Below are 20,704 nucleotides of genomic sequence, written 5' to 3' on the forward strand. Positions count from 1 at the left end.
CTGTGTTTTAAGCCTCATTCAAGTAAAGCATTTGAATGATGTCTGCGAATCGTTTAGCTACAAGCAGTCTAACGAGCTAGAGTGGCCCATTAACTTCCATTCGTCCGTGACATTTCTTATGCTTTTACGGATACCAAAGTTATAAAACTAGACTAGATATAAATCTTGATTTTTACTTCACTTATATTCCAGATGGCTGGACCAAGGTGAGATGGATGGTAAAATAGTGACGGAGCTTTACGTATCAGATGGCCTCAACTATTCCACAAGTGAGTTTAAATATTCCAGAATAACCTACTGTTCGTGTTAGATTTGTGCAATCATAGCTTTTTCATGCATATTCTGTGCACCTCTCTTCAGGGCAAGAACTGGAACACAAAAGAATGGAAATTGTAAGTAATAATTTTTCCCTTTAAAAGCATTTGCTAAGGAATGTTATTAAATATGGAGCAATTGTTGGTGTTAGTTGATTTTCCCTTCTTCTCTTTTTAATTAGTGGGCTGTGGAGAGATGGAAATTCCAGAAAGGAAACATTGTGCAGCTCTTCTGTAAGTTGACAGGAAAGTGTGTTCGACTACATCCAGATGGGACAGTTGATGCTCTTGGAGATAAGAGGGATAAACAAGGTAACGACAGTCTGACATACTGCTGGCACTTGGAATTAATAGTATTGCTGCTACTGCTACCACTACTACTACTATTGTGATGATAATAATGATTGCAGTGTTTATATGTGGTGTATATATTAATTACTCCAATATTTAGTTTGCCTTGTCTTAACCTTCAATAACTAGTGTTACCATATTAATCAGTGCCTGACTTTGCATTATTGTCTTGTCTATTAGACAATGTTTGTCAAGTTTTATGTACTGATTATTTAATTAATTTAAGAAACACATATACTGTACATACTTCAAAAAAACACAGATATAGCAGTATAAACATGATATAAATAATATAATGTGTTTTATAGTTATATGAATTGTTCAGAAAAAGCTGTCTCACCTGTTAACACGTAAGAAGATGTCACTAGCTTAACTGTGAAACCATGGGGTCACATCTAACTGTTCCATTCAAATGTGCTCAACAAGATTCACTTTTCATGTCAGTGTGTGGAAATGTTCTTTCACAAGTTACAGTGCTTTGAGCTTCTTGAAAGATGCTCATAAATAAAATAGCATTATTAATATTATTGTAAGAAACTCTCATACAATATTCCATTTATAAAATTAAAATCTTTAAAAAATATATTTTTAATAAGACTTAAAAACTAAAGCATTACATAATGAATACAACACACACATACTGTACATATACATTACACAAGGGTCAGTATATAAAATTAAATCTTCATAAATGATTGTTCATTAAGTAAAATGGTAAAACAGTTTTACCAGATTTCAGGTATACCTGCAGTATGTTGTAGGGCTTATACTCTCCTCAGTACTATTAATATAATCTGCATCACAAATCTAATTTATGTGTTGGGGGGTTGATTGCTTCACTTTAAGGATAGATAAAGTAGATTCACTTCTCTATGTGAACCATTTTAGAATCCCTTGGGATGAAAGGTGTTATGCAAACTTAATTATTTTTTCACTGTCTCTCTAAGACCTTACACTTGAATAACTGGAGCTATCACGTCGATAGCTTCATATTAGGGTTAACTTTTAATTAGCCGATAGTCTTGTGCCTCTAACCTGACATCATTATTGTTTGCACAAATGTCTCTTATTTCATGAAGGTTTTTTTGACATGAGACTGAAGAGAGGAAATATCAGAGTGTTTCGCAGTCTTCCCCACCCGCAGCTCACTCTCGCTATTGCCAAAGGCAGAGTCACAGCACTGGTAACCAGAAAATAATTTCCCTTTAAAAACTCTAGCAGATTGCACCACGCCATTCTGAAATTGGACAAAATCGACTGGAAATCATTAATGACACATTCATTACAATAGTGTACTGTATGTTTTGATTGTGGATTTTAGCTAACATCCTCAATAATTACAAATAATAAAAATAATTACAAAAAATAATAAACAAGATAATTGAAGAAAATTAATCATTCATAAATCAATTCTGGATTTGGAGGGGAACTAAAAATGTTTTAATTCGATTGTTTCAGCTCAACATCCTACATGACTAGTAGGCAGTCCATTTTCTGGGCCTTCTATAGTGCATCATAAAGAATTCCAGTGTGTTTGTTCTTTGCTTTTTGTTCAATTCTGTGCTAAAACAATATGTTTATTAATTACATTAATAATTACATTATTATAATAATTAGATAATTGATATCTTATTTATCTACATTTTTCTCTACTTTTTCTGTCTTGTCTGTAGAAGACAATGGTAAAATAAGTAACAACAGTGAAATCAGTCAAACCTTTTTACATAGAAATGAATCCTCCATATCTATCAAAGAATCAACCAGCTATTGCGTACAAAACAGAAAGGGAAGACAGGACAATATTTTCTGTTAAATTCAATATTAACCAATTAACATTTCATCTGAAGCAAGAAACCAGAGTAGAGTGTCAGCCACAGAGATGTGTAGATTATTCTCACATATTGTATTTAACAAAATTTAGGTAAAATGTACTGTATTCGACACGATTCATTAATTTAATATTGATTCACTCATTAGTGATTCATTAATTACAATAATTTATGGTTCATGGCCTGAAGAACTACAATTTTAAAAATGAAAAAAGGATTGAACCAAAATAATCTATCTTATTATTTGTTTATTTATCATTAAAATATCCCCAAATAAACCTCTTTAAGTGTATACATGTGCAGTGGGCAAAGATAGATATTAGTTCAGGTGGGTAGCTGCGTCAGCATGCGTAGGCTGCAAAGGAACAAGTAATAGGTTTATTCCATGCTGAAAAAAAGAAGAAAGAGAACACAACGTTTCGGCCGTGTTCTAAATATTGTTCTATTTTCATTTTTAGCAGACTTTGATTACAGTATTAACCTGACAATGCAGGCTCATCGGGATGAATTGCTTTTCTTACTTTTTTGTCTCATACTACACAGTAGTTTCAATGACCACATAACTTCAATCTGAATGTTCTGCTAATCTTTTTGGAAATATTCACATTAGATGTGTTGTCTGTTTACACATTTTCTTGATTCTAGGAAAATGGTGGAAGTCTCTGCGAGCTACAAGTCCAGATTCACCCCAACCGCTGTGTCAGTTTAGAGTCTGTTCAAATTCCAGGATACTTAGTGACTTTTGACACAGAAGGGCACCCAGCTGATGGAGCCACAGGATACTCTGGCCTTTGCAAAGAGTTTGTGGTTCATGTGAAGGTAGGCCTGACCCCTGTACAAACCAAACCATATGGTTAGAGAGCTTTGGGACACGATTCCTTGTTCCTATGCTCCTGAAAAAGAACACATTTCTTCACTTCCAAACAGTATGACTACGCGCCTTGTACTGAATAACTATTGATTAGCATGTTCACCCTGATTTCCCAATTTGCATCCTCATGATAAACCTCAAGCAGTTCTGCAATTACACAGAATGTGATTTTGTGACCCAAATATTGCAGTGAAGGCCTAATATTGAGTATCATAATTGTACATTATTATTATTATTGCTTAAAAGTCCTTGCATTCCTTGTGTCAGGGTATGCTTCGTGATGGGGCCGTGATCGTGCTCAACAGCAGTGTGAGTCAGGCTCTGTGCATCACCAGAGACGGTCGGTGTGTAGGCACCGGGAGGCAAGCTGAGGAGTCTTACTTTCGAGTGCACAAGGTCTGCCCTGGCGTCTGCATGTTCCAGAGCCTCCACTGTCCAGACATGTACCTGCAGGTCAAGGGTGGCCAATGTAATGGAAGAGTAAGTGCGACTATTCCATTGCAGATGGGCGGAGAAGCCGGCTGCTGACTCATTGTTCTGCGCTTTTCATTGCACAGTTCTGTTTATTTGTTTCATGCAGGGCACGGGAGACTGCTACAGCCACTTCAAAGTAGAGAAGAATTATCAAACTGGCTCCTTGAGCCTGGAATCTGTGAAATGCAGCGGGATGTTCTTAGGCCTCCTCCCGGACGGGTCAGCCAAGCCACTGGTTCACACTGGAGTCTCCAATGTCATGTTCTATCCACAGGTTATACAATGTAAGGCACCAGTTGTTACAGTGTATTAATAAAGAGGGTCCAATATAATATTTTGAGGTTGGAGTGGGGAGCTATGCCAGTGTGTGTTGGCTGCAAAGGTTCAAGTCCATACTGAAAAGCAGATAGAAGAAACCCAGCGATTTGGCAGTTGAGTCTTCTTCAGCCTTCACCTGGAGCAGGTTCAACAGTCGAAGTTGCATTCATTGGAAAAGGTGCTCCTCCCTGTCTAAGTTGCATTATTCTTTGTTTCACAAACAGTAAAAAGCAAAGGCTGTGTATTGATTCTGACCCTCTCTGTCACAAATGCAGATGATGCAATGGCAGCCATAGTGTGCCAGTATACTCACCACACACTAGCTAGCAGTTAGCTAGCTATAGCTATACACCAGTTAATAGATGGGGATTATTAGGAGGCCATGATTGGTAAACACCAATGGGAAATTTGCCCAGGACACCGGGGTGACTGGTGATATGGTAGTCTTTTTGAGAAACACCCCGGAATTTTTCATGACCACAGAGAGTCAGGACCGTGGTTTTACATCTCATCAGAAAGTGTCCCCGTCACTATACTGGGGCATTAAGACCCACATAGACCACAGGGTGAGTGCCCTTTACTGGCCCCTCTAACAACTCTTCAAGCAGCAACCTTTTTTTTCCCTATTGGGTCTCCCATCCAGGTACTGACCAGGCTCACACCTGCTTTGATCCTGTGGGTTGCCAGTTGTGAGTTACAGGGTAAAATGGCTGCTCATTGCATATGTACGTGACAATCATATGTGTGTATGCTACTCCTCTCTTGACTGCTCCTTCTCAAGTTACTATCACTTAATGCCTTGTGTTTCTGGGTCTAAATGAGTCTCAAAACCCAGGCTAAAAAAAACATGTTTGGATGGATATAAAAATACATTTAGTGTAGATAACATTTTACGAGTGCAAAACCTGTAACAGCTTGAGCAGAAGCTGGCTCTTATCTTCACAACTTATTTAATAAGCCTTCATTTATTCCCTTTTTTCTTTCCTTTGAGCTCCAATGTTTTGTAGCATGCTGTTTGTTTTGCTTGGTTGCTTCCTTGAAATAGGTTGTGGAAATATGGACATCCAGCACAGACCAATGTGCACACAATATTTACCCTCTCTTTTATGTACTGATAGAAAATAAATTGACCAGCAGATGTGCCATTGTTCAGAAGGAATTCCTGTGCATTCGGCCTAAGTTGGGTTTCAAGTGTTGAATTTTAAACTTTTTTTCTTTTGTTATTTGAGATGGTAGAGAAAAACCCACTGGTACGTCTGCAACACCGATCAGGCATGTCACGCCAGTACCACCTATACCCAGAAAATCTCCTGCCCCATTCAAAAGTAAGTCGTTTACCCATCGGTTTCAGGAATACAATGTTTCTGATTACCACGTCTTTCCACCAGATGGCAGTGTAAGCTGAGAAATGGGCATTGAATTCAAAGGAGAGGCCCTGCCTTTCTTCTCGGGAATTCCTACAAGCATTGTTACAGCTTCCCTAATAAATCTCACGTAGATCGTGATTAAAAAAATAAAAAATATATTTTAATATCCTTAAATCCAGGGTCATGCATTATGAGTACTTGTTTTTGTAAAACATAAAATGCCATCTTAACAATTCAGTTAAGTTAAAAGCAGCACTTTTGTTGTTGAGAACAGCTCTGGTGCATATGCATTCTAATGGGATAGAACCCTTAAAAATGTATTCAGTGATTGCTACTGAATATACCTCATGGGAAAAATGAACATTTTCCAGTTAAATCAATTATGAAATTACACATCTGCAACTCAACAGCTCTGTTATTGGTAGTGTTTGTCCTCTGGAGCTAATTAATGGTTACATTAATCAGTTTTTGAAGATTTCTAACCAGAAGCTATATATGTCATATATGTTTAAAACTAGGGCAAAAAGTAAGACATTTGCAGATACTATAACAGATAAATATGTATATAGAAACATGAATTGATAATTGTCTGTAATTATACATCATAGATTTGAAATGCAATAACCAAACTGACTTTTTTATTTTACTAGTGCAAAGGATATGACACCTAGGATAATATAATGTAAAACATCTTCTTTTCCAAACATTTCAACATCCTTCTTCTCAGAAAACCCAGATTATTATTTTTTTCTGGGAAGACTCTGGAGAATGGGAGTCTTTAACCGTTACCAGATCTGCTCACATTCAGTCCTGAAGAATCCCTTCTTTTTGTGAACAGTTAGAAAATTCAAAAGGTTGTAATAAATAACAATAGACTAATTACAGTATATATAAACACAGATATAGTATAAGAAAATGAAATGAAAGGGAAGTATGGGGAACAAACTTATTTTGTCTTGTAACTGAATGAAAAAAATTGACAATGACGGTGTTTTTCAAACAGAGGTGAAAACGAAGCGTTTGGAGCCCCTTGTGTCCTCCGATGATGAGTGGACAGTATCAGTCGTGACTGGATATCCAGGGACGCAGGCCCAGGTGTCTCTGTGGATATATGGAAGTGAGGGAAACGCAGGGCCCATATTACTGGAGAAATCCAACAGAGACACATTGTTCTCTCCCAAACAAGAAGACGAATTTCAGGTAAAAAAAAAAAAGAACAGTGTCATTTTTTATATGTGATCCAATACAGGTTAGTTCTCTATACTGACAGGAAGAAAGAAAAAAATATACCTTTTGGCTGTTGAAACCTCTCCAGATATGACTAATTTCTGCAAATGTTAATTTGCTAACTAATGGATAGTTTTGCGTTATGGTAGTTTGTTATCATCTGTACAAAACACACAAAAGCCCACTAGATTCTGGAAAAAAATGGGAATCTGTGCTTCGTGGATGCAGCGAACAGTTATTAAATTGAGAAATTAAATTGTCTTTTTTCTGGTCCCCTCTGGCAGCAAAGAGCAATATCAGGCGAATGAGACGTGTATTTGATAAGGTTGACAATGCAGATAAAATACGTCTCTTTAAATTCTGGATTATTGTGTTAGTGGGTTATTTTTCAAATGCTATAAAGATACAATACATGTCTCAAATGACGACCTTTCAAATTAAATTCCCTCATAATAAAATAATATGCTCCTACTGTATATTATATTACATCTTAAAACCCCTAATAAAATATTAGAATAATTCCATCTGGGTCTTGGTTTTAAGCTTTATGGGATAAATTACCTCAGACATATATTTTACTGTACAATATAAAAGAAAAGAAAACATTAAAATGTATTTTAAGAAATCATTTTATAAAGCAGTTTTATCTTTTTAACCATATACTTCTATGAAATATAAAATAATTGAGCACAGGTAAGAGCAAAGAAGAATATGTATCCTATAATCCCATCAATAATTGTTTGGCAGCTCGCCATGACTAACATTGGCGAAATTTACAAAATAAGAATTGGACACGATGGAACAAGCGATCATCCTGATTGGAACCTACAAAGTGTAAGTTCTGAACTGTGTTTATGTGTTTTTAAACTTTGTTCAAAAGACCGTTCTGAAGTCATTGTAAGCGAAATATTGATCCCTACGTGTGATTTCCACAACATCATTTTTTCTTTTGCCAAAAATAGCTTCAGGCTATCAAGAGGTGCTGCATTTGCTAAGATTACTTATCTTTATTTTGACGTTAACATTTCTGAAATTTTTTGAACATGTTTTGCTTTTTCTCTAAATTGTATCAACTTCAAGTCCGAAGTATAATTTATAGAACACTGTATGAGCCTTTGTGTGATTATCAGTCCGTCCAGTGCCAGTGCAGCGAACTTTTTACCAGAAGAGACATTATTCCCTTGAAACCTAGACACTGTATAACTATCCTGTGGCGGAAGACGCTGTTTTGATTTGGAGTAGTTTTCCGCTCCGTATGGTAAAGTTATTGCACATCCCTAAATCTGAGAAAATCTGATAGAAGGCTTTCGAGTAGGTAGAGGCGCCAGCCGGGGTGGGCTACGAAGGAACAGGTAAAGTTCATTCCCTGCTGAAAGGAAAAGAAAAGAAACACTATGTTTCAGCTGTGGAGGAACAACTGTTCCACTGCAGGACCAAGCGTGATTGAATCTGAAAAGCGGCAGAGAGGAGCTACATTAATGCTACTGTCTCGTAAGCTTTATTTAATTACTTCCATCGCTGTGCTACATATACCCACTTTCTCTTTACAAGTGGAAAAAAAAACTTTGCTGTTGTCTTTTTATAACGTTGTCTGGTTTTGGGTAACACATTATATATATATACTATTAAAGAACACCGCAAAAAAAAAACGGGGTTTACATGACAAAAATATTTTACTGCTAAACTGGGAATTTTAGATTTTTTTAACTGTGGATTCTTGTTTCTCAGGTATCGCTGAGAAAAAATAAAGATGGCCCAACACTACAATTCAGTGTAAATCGTTGGTTGTCAAGAAATCATGGAAATGGAGACATTTTGTGTGAAGTTGCAGCAATGAAAGAAGATGGACAACCTATTTTTCCAGGTATAGATTTTAAACCTTTCACATGTGCCCTTCTAGCTTTTTGTTTTGTGTAAAAAATGGCATTGCAAATGTATTTTGCGGTGAGAAAGTAAAGTAATAAAAATATGAATGTGCCCCGTTCATTGATCTAGTGAGATTTGTGCAGAGAACTTGACATAGTATTGAGAGAAAACAAATATAATCAAAGGCAATCGCTCTATGTATTTCTAGGGAAAATTCTTAGGGTTTTTTCCATTTAACTGAGAATTGGTTTCTCTTGTGAGGATCACACATAAGTGCTTAAGTTACATTTATTGTGTATATAGCATATAATCCATCCATTTTCTATCCAATTCTTCCAATTCAAAGCCTATGCCAGCAAACAACAGGCACAAGGCAGGGTACAGCCTGGACAGGACACCAGTCCACACAAACACACACACACACACACAAAATCACACAAGGGCCAGTTTTGGCATAAGCCAATTAACCTACCAGCAGGTTACCAGATCTTAGGCTATCAGAGGAAACCAGAGCACCAAATACAGGGAGACCATTCACACTCCATTCAGATAGCACCCCTGATCCAGACTTGAACCCAAGACAGCAATGCTAAGCACTGTGCTACTGTATGACATATAATCACCCGAAGGAACAAATAATAGGTTTATTCCATGCTGAAAAAAAGAAGAAAGAGAACACAATGTTTCGGCCGTGGAGCCTTCTTCAGGTGTCACAGGCTCTCACAAGGCTCCACGGCCGAAGTGTTGTGTTCTCTTTCTTCTTTTTTTCAGCATGGAATAAACCTATTATTTGTTCCTTTGCAGCCTACGCATGCTGACGCAGCTACCCACCTGAACATATAATCATCCATATTATTCTATAATATTTTAGTGCAAGAATGTAAGCATATATTTTATTTCTTATTTATGTACAATTTTTCTTTTATAACATTTGTGCATTGTATATGTATTACGGGTTTCAAAATTGTCCCACAGTTGGTGATTTATTGAGGGAGGATTGTATTTATGAATTTATATATCACTAGGAATCTATTGTATGCTATGCTACATTTTTGTATATATTGTATTTGCACTACAGCAAGGCAAACCGCCAGTGTGTGAGTTTGATGGATTCAGGTAATACATCATTTTCATAGAATTTATTAATACGGTCTTCAGAAAAATCATTAAAAAATGAAAATACAGACATTCTGTCTACAAAACGAAGCATAGCGTACTCTGTACACTAGATGTCGCAAGTCTACAGAAATATACAGGTAGTTAATCTTTCTTCTATCCACAAGAGGAATCAGAAGAGACATGACTTAAATATTAAATGTACCTATATATTTTAGATTAGTAATAGATCATCAGATTCAACAAACGGGATGTGAATACTTATTTCTGCAATCCGGAAGAGGTCTATAATTGTCTGAGCGTTTTTCTGAGCTCACTTAAATGAACCTAACTTTTTAAACACTTTTAATGTGAAGTCCCATATTGTTGTGTGACAAATTAGTTATACACTTTTTTAAAGTGAATATTGAAACATTAAAAGTTGAAAGCTCAAACTAAATTGTAAGGTTCCAACAGTCTGGTAGTGCATGTCAAGCAAATATTCAACCAATACTGCCTTCCCCTCAGCTGTCAAGCAGGGTGTTGGTAACACTATTTTTGGGGGCTTAAAAAGAAGTCATGTTTTAGAGTGACCCAGTTAAAGTCCTGACCTGAATATGATAAAAAAATCTGTGGTAAAACCTGAAAAAATTAATCAGTGATCCTCAACCTTGATAGAACTTGAGCAGGTTTAAAAAGAAGAAGAATCAGCAAAAAACTGCACCATCTCATAGTGCAGTGTTTGTCGACTTATTAAGTTGTAATTGCTGCCAATGGTGCTGAAAACAAGTATGGAATCAAGGGGGGGTGGATACGTGTGCAATCGAAAAATGTTAGTTACGGTTTTCCCCAAAAAATTAACTTCCTTTACATACAGTATTGTCCCTTTGTGAACTGTCACAAGAGATGTTAGGCTCAGCAAGCCCACAAAATGAAAAAGATGACCGGTTAGTTATGATGCAGCCAGAAGGAGCAACAAAAAGACTAATAATCAGCAAAAATGGCTTTTAAAATAATTGTTTTGTGTAAATATTGCATTTCTGGGGGTCAATGGTTAAATTTAAATAGATGGCAAGATCAGCTTCTCTCCAGACCACAAGAGGGCGCTGTAGAACCACACAGGCGGTATTCCTGTTCACGTTTCCCAGGCTTTATATTCAGCCCCCATGCTGGGTGTAGTTTCGCTTCTGATGCAGGTGAGTGAGACGTGCTGCGAAGGCAAAACAAGAAATGCAGAAAAAGAAACGTATTTGTAAAGTTTATTTTTCTTTTCCGGCCTGCTTGTGAACAATATGCATCATTTAACAGGAGAGTACATCGTTTCTTGGGTGTGGTTTTTCCTTTTGTGTGGGATGTGCATGTTCTCCGCATGTCCATATGAGATTTTGCCATGTGCTCTGGTTCCTTCCCCCCTTATTGTACTATACACAGTGCACCCTGTACCCTGTCAGAGCTGACTATGTCTACATTGTCTATAGCGTTGTCTTGTCAGTGCCTTGTCTGTATTCGCACCGTAGACCTGGAGACTGATATCCCACTCCTCTGTATACTTGCATATGGCTGGAATGACTTAATAAACTTGAGCTTGCACCCAGTTGTGAAACTAGTCAGCCCATGCAATTGCTGTATCTAAAACTTAAGAACAGAATAGAGTTATAGGTTTGAATAGATGGGTGTATGCTAGGGAAATGATGCCATTAGATGTATGTTATAATATATCTGTATAAATATATGTAACAGGTTATGTGTTTTTTATTCTTCCAACAGTTGTAAAATATCAAGTGACTATCTACACTGGGCATTTGAATCATGCTGAAACTCAGTCTCCTGTTCTCATCTGCCTTTATGGTGAGAGAGGTGATTCGGGGTTGCGTCTTCTCCATAAAGCTCAGCTGGCCAACACGTTTCGGAGAGGACAGGTAACATTTCAATTAAATACAATGCCTCCGTTTGGCTTTCCAGAAGACTTCTTTTATTCCTTTTATTTAATCTTTCTCTGGCAATCTCTAGTGTCATTTACTCTTTGTCTTGATTATTGATTCCTTTCTGCTCTCCCAATCAAATAGCCAGGGTGTCTTACTCCTGGTGGCACGGTGTTGCAGTGGTTAGTCTTGCTGCCTTGCTGTGCTGGGGTCCTGGGTTCAGTTCCAGACCTGGGGTGCTTTCGGTGTGGTGATTGGTACAGAATGTTCTCTCCTAATGTGAGTTTTTTCTGGGTGCCCTTGTTTTCTCCGACAGTACGAAGACATACTGATAGGTTAATTGGCTTCTGGGAAGCGTGGGCCTGGTGTGAGTGTGTGTGTTTGTGTCAGTGTGTGCCCTGCCTTGTGCCTGTTGCTTGCTGGGATATGCTCTGGCTTCTGTTTCCTTTGTCATTGAAAACACTTGAACTTTAACCCCATGAACATTTTTGAAGAAAGGAGGTTATTTGAAGTCTCCGTGAAGTTTCTGTATGAAATGTAATGTGGTACCTAGTAAATACTAGAAAATGCAACACCCGCAATAGCTTCTACTTTCCTAAATAGATTTGTAGCTTATTTAATTAAAATGTCAATGGACAAAATACAGAATCTTTTCACCCAATGACAGATGAGGTCTGCAGTTTAGCATTCTTGCTTTTCCTCCTCTAGGTTGATGCGTTTGAATTGGAAGCAGTGTCCCTTGGCAAGCTTCAAAAGGTACTATTGTGCTGTGAAGCGAAAAATAAATCAGACTACTGGTACTGTGAAAAAGTCATCATCGGGGAACCGGGAGGAGGTTCTGAATACATCTTCAATTGTGAAAGGTAACATTTGCAGGGGTTACTGCTTGTGAATAATAGCATGTTCAGCATGGTAGTACAAAACCACAAGGTATGAAAGACATTAATAATGTTGTGGTGTATTTGATGCTTTCGCTAATGTACAATATGTCTTTTTGAGGAGGTTTGGCATGAACATTTTCCGATATTAGAACATTCTGGAAAGTTCTGCCTCTGTCATGCAAAGTAATGACTATTGTTTTGTGTTGTAGAGGAACTTTCAGTGAATTGTTATTATACAATTTATGTAACATCTTATGTAATGCAGTATGTAATCTAAGTCCCATACTTTAGATTTCAATTGGGAAGGAGTTGTAATCCATATGGCTGGGAAAAAACTGGGTTCCAGGCTCATCTGGAGGATGGCTCAGGCTCATAAGCCTCTTAGGGGAAGCTAAAACCAAAATCAGCATTCTCCTGGGGGCAAGCAGAAGAATCGCAAGTGGTTAGAGGGGTTTATATGACGTACATTTTATTAGTTATTTTGTGCTGCCAGTTTTTGTTTAATGGTTTATCAAAGTTAATTTGATTTTCTCAAAGAGTTTCTTTACTTTCATTTCCTGATTCTATTCCTGATCATGTATGAATAAAAGCCAGCATAATAGTAGTCATGTTGCAGTATTTCTAATTAAATCTGTTTGACCGGATCCATTTAAGAACAATCCCTCATTTACAATGAGTTACAACAGCAGGGCTTAGGAAAACCATAACTATGGAAATTGTTGAAATTTGTATTCAACATTTATTTTTAATTTATTCACTATTAAACTAATTCCACGTGGGCTGTGACATGGCTATAGGTGAGTTTTTGGTAATTATTGTGATTTTTATTTGAAGGGTAATTAAAAAAAATTGTTTTCTTTTTCCATTTTTACAAATCCACTGTGCATTTAGATTTTGCTTTTAACTTGACCTGAGTTTATCAGCTAATTTCTTTCTTCTTGATATTTGAAAATATTTCATTCAAATAGTGTTTCAACATTTCTGTCTAAAGATGCACTCTGTCTGTTTAAAACCCATTAATGCAGAGAAGGTTTTGTGCATTAACATAACGTTTTGTCTCTCTTATAATGAAAGGTGGATTCCTTTTTCATCCGAAGGTGTTGTCAAGACTGGGATAGAGCTGCAGGTTCAAGGTTACAATGACTTCAGATTTCATTTCTTGACCTCCTTGCTTGACTTTGAACACATGACCAAATAATTATTTATTCTATTTAATACATACATTAATCCATGCGTGCGTGCCTTTGTTTTGAATTGAAGGTAAACTGGTGGTTTTGTCTGTGTACGCAGAAAAACTAAAGAAGAAAATTTAACATACAATAAATTAGGAAATTAATTAGGGTTCGGATTAATGAAGCTCTTACATGTAATGTAGAATGATTGTATGTTAGAATATCATCGTAGTGAGGATTGTGTGAGATAAAGGAAGAGTCATGTAAAATGGAATTATTAGAGGTCCAGAAAAACAGCTATGCTACGTTATCCTAGAAGTTGGTGGCAACATAATATATGAAAGACATTAATGCCGGTAGCTGTTCTATGTCCTGTTTTGAGACGCATGGTTTTAAGAATTGTATAAATTGCTGATGGGATCAGCTGTTTTCACAGGATAATCCAGTGTGGTCCTTAGAGGAATCCAAATGATGAAATAGCTAAGAGTGGTGATAGGATGTCCTTTTTGTTAACCAGTTATTTCAGTAATTCTAAGTAAGGAAGAAAGGAACTCCAGTGTATTTTGCTTTTAGCTTGAAGAAGAGCCCCTTGCTCTTGCAAAACCTTTGAGCATTAGAATTCATCATTCCCCAAACTAATAGAAAATGCCAGTCCACCTGCTAATATTTATCCTAATAATGACAACGCATTTATCCATTGCCAGGGAGCTGCTAATTTGTGGTAAGCTCGGTGGCAGCCAGGATTCAATCCTAGATGCTCCCCACAGAGGGCAGATTGAAAATTCCACACAGAAAGCACTGCAGTCCAGAACTGGGTCCCCTCAAAATGCAAAGCACAGCACTAATTGCCAGAGCACTGTGTCACTGCCGATTTTATTTGCTTATTTTAAAGAGGAAAAACAATCTCTTAATAGTTTTATCTTGAGACGTGATGAAGAGAATATGCTTATATACAGACATACAGTATTTTCCGGATCTACCATTTCTCCTTTATGCAGGAAAAAAACAGTTTTACAGCTATCTTGTACAGAAATGTTAGCCATTCTGATTTAAACTAACAGTTTAGTTAAGATGTCTCTGTTATAGTACAAACATTTTTTTACATTTGACTAAAATGTCTAGGTTTACATCTGTGAGATATGTGGTTCAAATATAGCTGCAGGTGGATGAAAACTTCTTTCTTTTTTTCTTTGTGTTGTCCAAAAAACTAAGTAAGGAGTCCTTCTTCAATCACAGTACACATAAAAATGTTCGTATTTTATTGAAACAATGTTCACGTCATTTCAATTTTCAGCCCAGAGAAAATGACTTGTACAGTACCTGTATTTCTTGCAATACAGTAACTCTAAAATAAAACTGTATTATCTTTACAGAGATTCGCATGAGTGTTCAACACAATGAGAAGGAAATGCCACATGGTAATTATACTGAGCAGTCTGAGTATGTGCAAATTAATTTTGAAAAAATGAGTAAGGATAGACACTGTTAATTAAGCAATGTGGTTTTATTTTTATCTTAGCCTTTCATTCCTGAGTTGCCACACGAATAACATCGAAACCATCTTAGAGGTTAATTTAAAGAAACTGATATAAAATGTAAAATATACAGTCCTTTGTAAAAGTATTCATCACCTTCCAATGATGTCCCAATGATGCTGAATTATGCAAATAATGTGTAAATATAATCTGAAAAGGTTTTTAATCAAAACTTGAATACTCATTCTCTACACATTTATGGGGGAAGAAATTACATATTAGCAAGAACTGTAAAGAAAAATCAAAATGTAAAATATGCCGATTGCATGAGTCGATATTTGTTTGAAGCACCTTTGGCAGGAATTATAGCTGCTAGTATTTGTGGGTGAGTCTCTACCAACTTTGCACACTGGGATGGGGTTGGCCATTCATCATTGCTGAAACTGTATACGTTCTGTCAAGCTACTGTACTTATGGATCATCAATATACAGCTATTTTCAAGTCAAATTTCCAAACTTTAAAACTGCACCACTCCAGAATGTTCAGTTTCTTATTCTGCCACCACAGTGTAGCTTTGGTCTTGCATTTGGGGTTATTGTCCTGTTAAAAAGTGAATTTTAGTCTGTTTTTGGTCTTTAGTAGACTGAATCAGGTGAACCTTGACGTAATGTGTGATGTAGTGTGTTTGGTTTGTGCCAAATATGCTACTTTCCAGTTAGACCAAAGAGTTCCAGTTTGCTCAGCTCTTTTCTGCCCCAAAAAACCCTTTTGCCAGATTTTTGCAATATCACCAATGTGCTTTGTTGTAAACTTGGAGAAGGATTTGAGATGGGTTTGCTACTTTCCCATACAGGGCAGCTTTGTGGAGTGACTGGGATATTGTTGACTCATGTACTGTACCTTTACTCTCGGCCATTGAACGTAATGGCTCTTTCAAAGTCACTGTTGGCCTCACAGTGATATTCCTGAACACTTTTCTTTTTTGCTTGGTTTGAGTGGTATGATAGACCTTCTGGTTCTTAATGATCGACTTGCTCAAAGGGATTTTAAATGTCTTTGAATTTTTTTTATACAATTGTCCTCATTCTTGCCTTTACACGGCTTTATTCAGGAGTTGATTTTTGGAAGGGTAATGCTCTTCCTGGTTGACTATTTGCTTGAAGTTTCACTACTTGAGTGAACAATCTTAAAGAGACAGGGGTCTGTATTAGGAGAGCATGTGAACCACTGCTGTTTCACACAGAAATAGAACTAATTGTATGACTTCTCAAAGTAATTGTGTGCATCTGAACCAATTCAGATTGTAAGGAAGGGTCTTAATGTTAATACAATCAGCAATTTTTTATTTTTCTTTGCAGTTTTTGTTAATTTGGTTTCTCCAAAGAAGTATTCAATTGCATTCGAAATTACTTTTTAATTAAAAATACTTACTTGTCAAAAATGTGTATATATTATTTTTAATTTAATAAAATGGGTCCTCATTGGAAGAGGATACTATAACTTCTAGGCATTCCTATAACAGTACATTTCCAACATGTTGTCTCAGGTGTGCGTTTGTCATTTGCTTGCCTTTTTAAAATTATATGTAGTAAGTTATTGTTTGATTAATTTATGCGTGTAGTTTAAAAAAAATGAAAAAGGTCACTAATGAAAGTAAATGTGTCCTTACGCAGATGGAGGCTGGAAAGTAACAGTTGTGACTGGAGACTTTGATTCTGCCAGCACTGAAGCCACTGTTTACCTCCATGCTTATGGGGAAAAAGGAGAATCAGGTCCTATCATTCTGGGCTCCGGAAAGCATCAGCTTTTTAATCAAAACAGCGCTGACACATTTCAGGTATAATTTGTACATCCTACTTAGCTAAATCCCTTTTGCGATTTATCAACAAACAGAATAGAAGAGCCAAAGACTTAGAGTGGTGAGCTGTGGCAGCACAGAGTTTAGCTTAATCCCATGTTGTAAAGTAAAAAAAACGTTTCAGCATTTTATCATTCCTTCTCTTGTACAACTTTTAACTCATTCCGTGACTGAGGTTTGATGTTACACTTGCTAATGGCAGGAATGAAGCAGAATGTTGTTGTTTTTTTAAATTGCGCTAAAAGCATATCAACTCAGTTTTTTTTACAGATCTGGAAGTTTATTGCAATTCATTTTTTTTCTGCTCATCAACATAGATGTAAATAATTCTGCTTGCTGCAATTAAGTAACTTTGCAGTCTTGCATTTTTCTCCACATATTTTGTGGATCACATTGTATTGCAAAGTGCTTGGAGATGTTTTCTTCCAAAGGTGTTGTATAATATACAGTATAACTTAATTTTGTTATGGAAAATACACTGCTTGTCAGGAAAACAATTTCTACAGAGCTCGGAATAACAAGTATGCATCCAAAAGTAGTATAGACACTTTGTAAAACCTTTTCACATTGCAGATATGAGTGCTGACTATTTCTGAATGCTTTTAAATATAATGGCAGCTTATGCTGATGCCTTTTGATTTGTGCTGCCAAATGTGCTGCTTGTTTACTTTGTATCTGTGGCGCTAGTGAGTCATTTTATCAGGAACAGAATCACCTTGTCATGTTGTTTTGTTTGAACATGATTCTTCGCACTAAAACACGATTATTGAAAGTGAAGCTGTAGGAGAAGACGTAGCACAATAAAATCAAACCGAATTTACTTCTCCTAAGAATGGATCAAAATCTGTTTTGTGCATTTATATGTCTTTGTAACATGGGGAAATTTTCTGCTTGCAATACACTACAGGAATATGAAGGGACTGAAGCTTTCCTTGTAAAAAAACATTTTACAACTCTACCCTGACGCCTGTCCATTCTGCATTCATAACGCACAACTTCCAAAAACATTGTTAAACTGACAGTAACCCCTAGAGATGGTGTATTGTATATTTCCCCTAAGCCTGTGGAAATTAATTAAAGGGGAAATTTACCAAATTAAAGATTATTCAGGCTCCATAGCTATTGCTACTATAACTGACAAAAATGCAGCAGATGTTTTGATTACCCATAGAATTCGGAACATTTTTGAATCTGTGATTATAAATCACAGATTCAAAACACTATACCCACAAAACATAAAATTGACCATCAAAATGAGTAAACATATGGGACAATACAAATCGTCATCACCTGTCATATTTTAGTATCCTCATTTTTTTTGTAGGCATCGTGAAACAGAACATACCACACATCATTTTAAATGTTTTATACTAAACTGATTGTATATTGATGCAGAGTGCAACATTTTGCCAGGATAATGAATTTCATGTGTATGTGCTGATTTTGTAAAAACATTGTGCTTGGTGTGTGTGTGTAGGTAGATTTCGGATGCATCGGGGAGTTGTACAAACTGAGGATAGGCCACGACAACAGCGGGGAAGATCCTAAATGGTACTTGGAAGAAGTGATTTTGCATGAACTGGCCACAGGGAAAGAGTTTGCACTTCGTGTGGACCAGTGGCTGGCTGGGGAAAATGAAGATGGACGTGTTTGGAAGGAGGTGCCTGTTCCCCTTATCGGAGGGGACTCTCTTTCAGGTGAACAGCCCTGATGCCCTAGGGAGTCTGGAAACAGGAGACAGAATGAGGGAGTGCTATTGGAAAATGTCAACTCTGGAAATCAAATAGAATATTTTTGCTAGTGATATTGGTCCTCTTTATTCTTCATCCTTAGGTCAAATGTGCTCATGGTCTAAATGCCTTCTGTTGAGTTGTTGCTTTATTTCCAGTGTTTAAGTACACAAGATAATTCTTAACTCTTGTCCCTGCTCAAAAGTAGTCGCATATCTTGTTGAGCTGGCTTGACTCAAAATGGGCGCAGTAAACTACGGAAAACTTTGCAGTACTGCTCTCTGATTTAGTCAAAGATTTGTACTTTTAAATACATTTTATCTCGTCTGTCCCGGTACAAAAATGACGGTAAAAGGAACATAACAGGCTCATTCTCGCTTAACAGGACTGACTCAAAGATGTAAAACTAAACTAAATCAGATAAACTTGGCAATATCTCAAAGCTTTATACTATTAAATACTTTTGTATTTCCGTGTACCAAATACAGGGTAAGAAAATGAATATTCATCAGACGAAAAAGTTATGTCAACACTTCGTACCTAGAATCTAAAGCCAACTAATAAAATGTTGCTCTTACATAAAATGTGAGTTTTAAAACTAAAAAACAAGAGTTAAATTTTACTAACAGGCGAATATATTTTTTCTCCATGACAACTTCTCTCCACTTTGATTAGATTGATTGGGTTAGAAAGTGAATCGTCGCCATTCCGCAAGGAACCGGGGGTGATTTCCTTTAGCGAAGTCCCCTCCGATGCGGACTCAGAGGCGGGCGCGTAAAGGGCACTCTTGTGAAACAAATTTAGAAATGGGACACCCTAGGCCCTTGCAATGTGACGTGAAGGGCATAAGTGTGCATATTGGGACGCGGCCTAATCTTTAATAAAAGTCACAGTTCTTAGTACGAATTACTAAGGTTGTTTTATAATGTACTCATGTAATGTTCTTTTACTACACAAGCAGACATGACTTTATTTACTACATTTCTAAATGCAGCATGTGTGTGTTTAAATGCATTGCCATATTTATGACACATCAAAGAGATGTTTATGATGGTTATAGGAATGCCAGTCGGCTTAGAAAAAGGACAATCAGAATTCATCAGTATAACATTTTCTTGTAGAGATTTGTTTGCTGTCACAACCTACTGTACCTGTTATACTAAATTTCCTGTTGACTTATATTTGTCCTCCTTCCTGAGTATTTTTAAGTGCCTAATAGGCTGACATTATCTTAAAAGAGATACTCAAAGCTTTCCTGAACAATTTAAAAAATAGATTTATTTACCTTAGCTCTGGAATCAAAACCATTATTTTCCATAATGGTAAAAGCCTAAAATGATGGGAAAGTCAATTGTTATTTTATTTCAGGCGGGAGCCTTGTTGATACTCAGGGCTTGGAGCTTAGGGAGGGCCTTGGTCTATAAACTTTTACGATGAAGAAAGCCATGATTTAAATAACATGACAATATAATATATTATTAGGCATCTGATGCTCCATTTTATGTGTTTATGGTCAATCAGTTTAATAGCCCTCTTGGTAACCTGCAGCACAGAAAAAAGTTTTACACCAAACCATTATCTCCTTAGTGAAAGCACCTGGCATCAATTAAACTTTCTGCAGTAATTGTAAAAGAAAATAACATGTATTTGATTGCTCTTTATGTATTCCAATCAGAGGCAAACAGTGTTATAGGAATATGGCATAAAGTATTATGCTCAAATTCTAGATTGTATGGGGGGGAAAAAGCCATTTTAAACATCTTTAATATAAGAACAGTTGACACATATCTTGCATATGAAACATATGTGTTCCCATAAGCTACGAAAACCAGTATTTTTTATCGCTGGGTAGAATTTAAAAAAAACTTTTTTTGCCTAGATGTCTATTTAATGTTGACTCGACAATTATTTTTTGCTGGAATGAGCATACTGTAAGTTAGTGCAAATGTGGTT

At 36.6% G+C, this 20,704-nt stretch overlaps 1 protein-coding gene across 1 annotated transcript in view; it reads left to right on the plus strand.

Moving 5' to 3' along the window:
- Window positions 1–20,704, plus strand: part of LOC102696262 (RP1 axonemal microtubule associated) — a 52,885-nt gene that overhangs the window by 20,158 nt on the left and 12,023 nt on the right. The window contains exons 10-26 of the mRNA XM_069191688.1: window positions 193–269; window positions 361–392; window positions 497–626; window positions 1,745–1,848; window positions 3,140–3,313; window positions 3,633–3,845; window positions 3,946–4,123; window positions 5,387–5,482; window positions 6,528–6,724; window positions 7,499–7,585; window positions 8,480–8,615; window positions 11,480–11,631; window positions 12,343–12,497; window positions 13,590–13,648; window positions 15,061–15,105; window positions 16,837–17,000; window positions 18,499–18,718. Coding sequence (XP_069047789.1) covers window positions 193–269; window positions 361–392; window positions 497–626; window positions 1,745–1,848; window positions 3,140–3,313; window positions 3,633–3,845; window positions 3,946–4,123; window positions 5,387–5,482; window positions 6,528–6,724; window positions 7,499–7,585; window positions 8,480–8,615; window positions 11,480–11,631; window positions 12,343–12,497; window positions 13,590–13,648; window positions 15,061–15,105; window positions 16,837–17,000; window positions 18,499–18,718 — 2,219 coding nt within the window. The remainder of the gene's footprint in view (window positions 1–192; window positions 270–360; window positions 393–496; window positions 627–1,744; window positions 1,849–3,139; window positions 3,314–3,632; window positions 3,846–3,945; window positions 4,124–5,386; window positions 5,483–6,527; window positions 6,725–7,498; window positions 7,586–8,479; window positions 8,616–11,479; window positions 11,632–12,342; window positions 12,498–13,589; window positions 13,649–15,060; window positions 15,106–16,836; window positions 17,001–18,498; window positions 18,719–20,704) is intronic.

Source organism: Lepisosteus oculatus, chromosome 6 (assembly GCF_040954835.1).
Source record: "Lepisosteus oculatus isolate fLepOcu1 chromosome 6, fLepOcu1.hap2, whole genome shotgun sequence".
NCBI classification, from domain to species: Eukaryota; Metazoa; Chordata; class Actinopteri; order Semionotiformes; family Lepisosteidae; genus Lepisosteus; species Lepisosteus oculatus.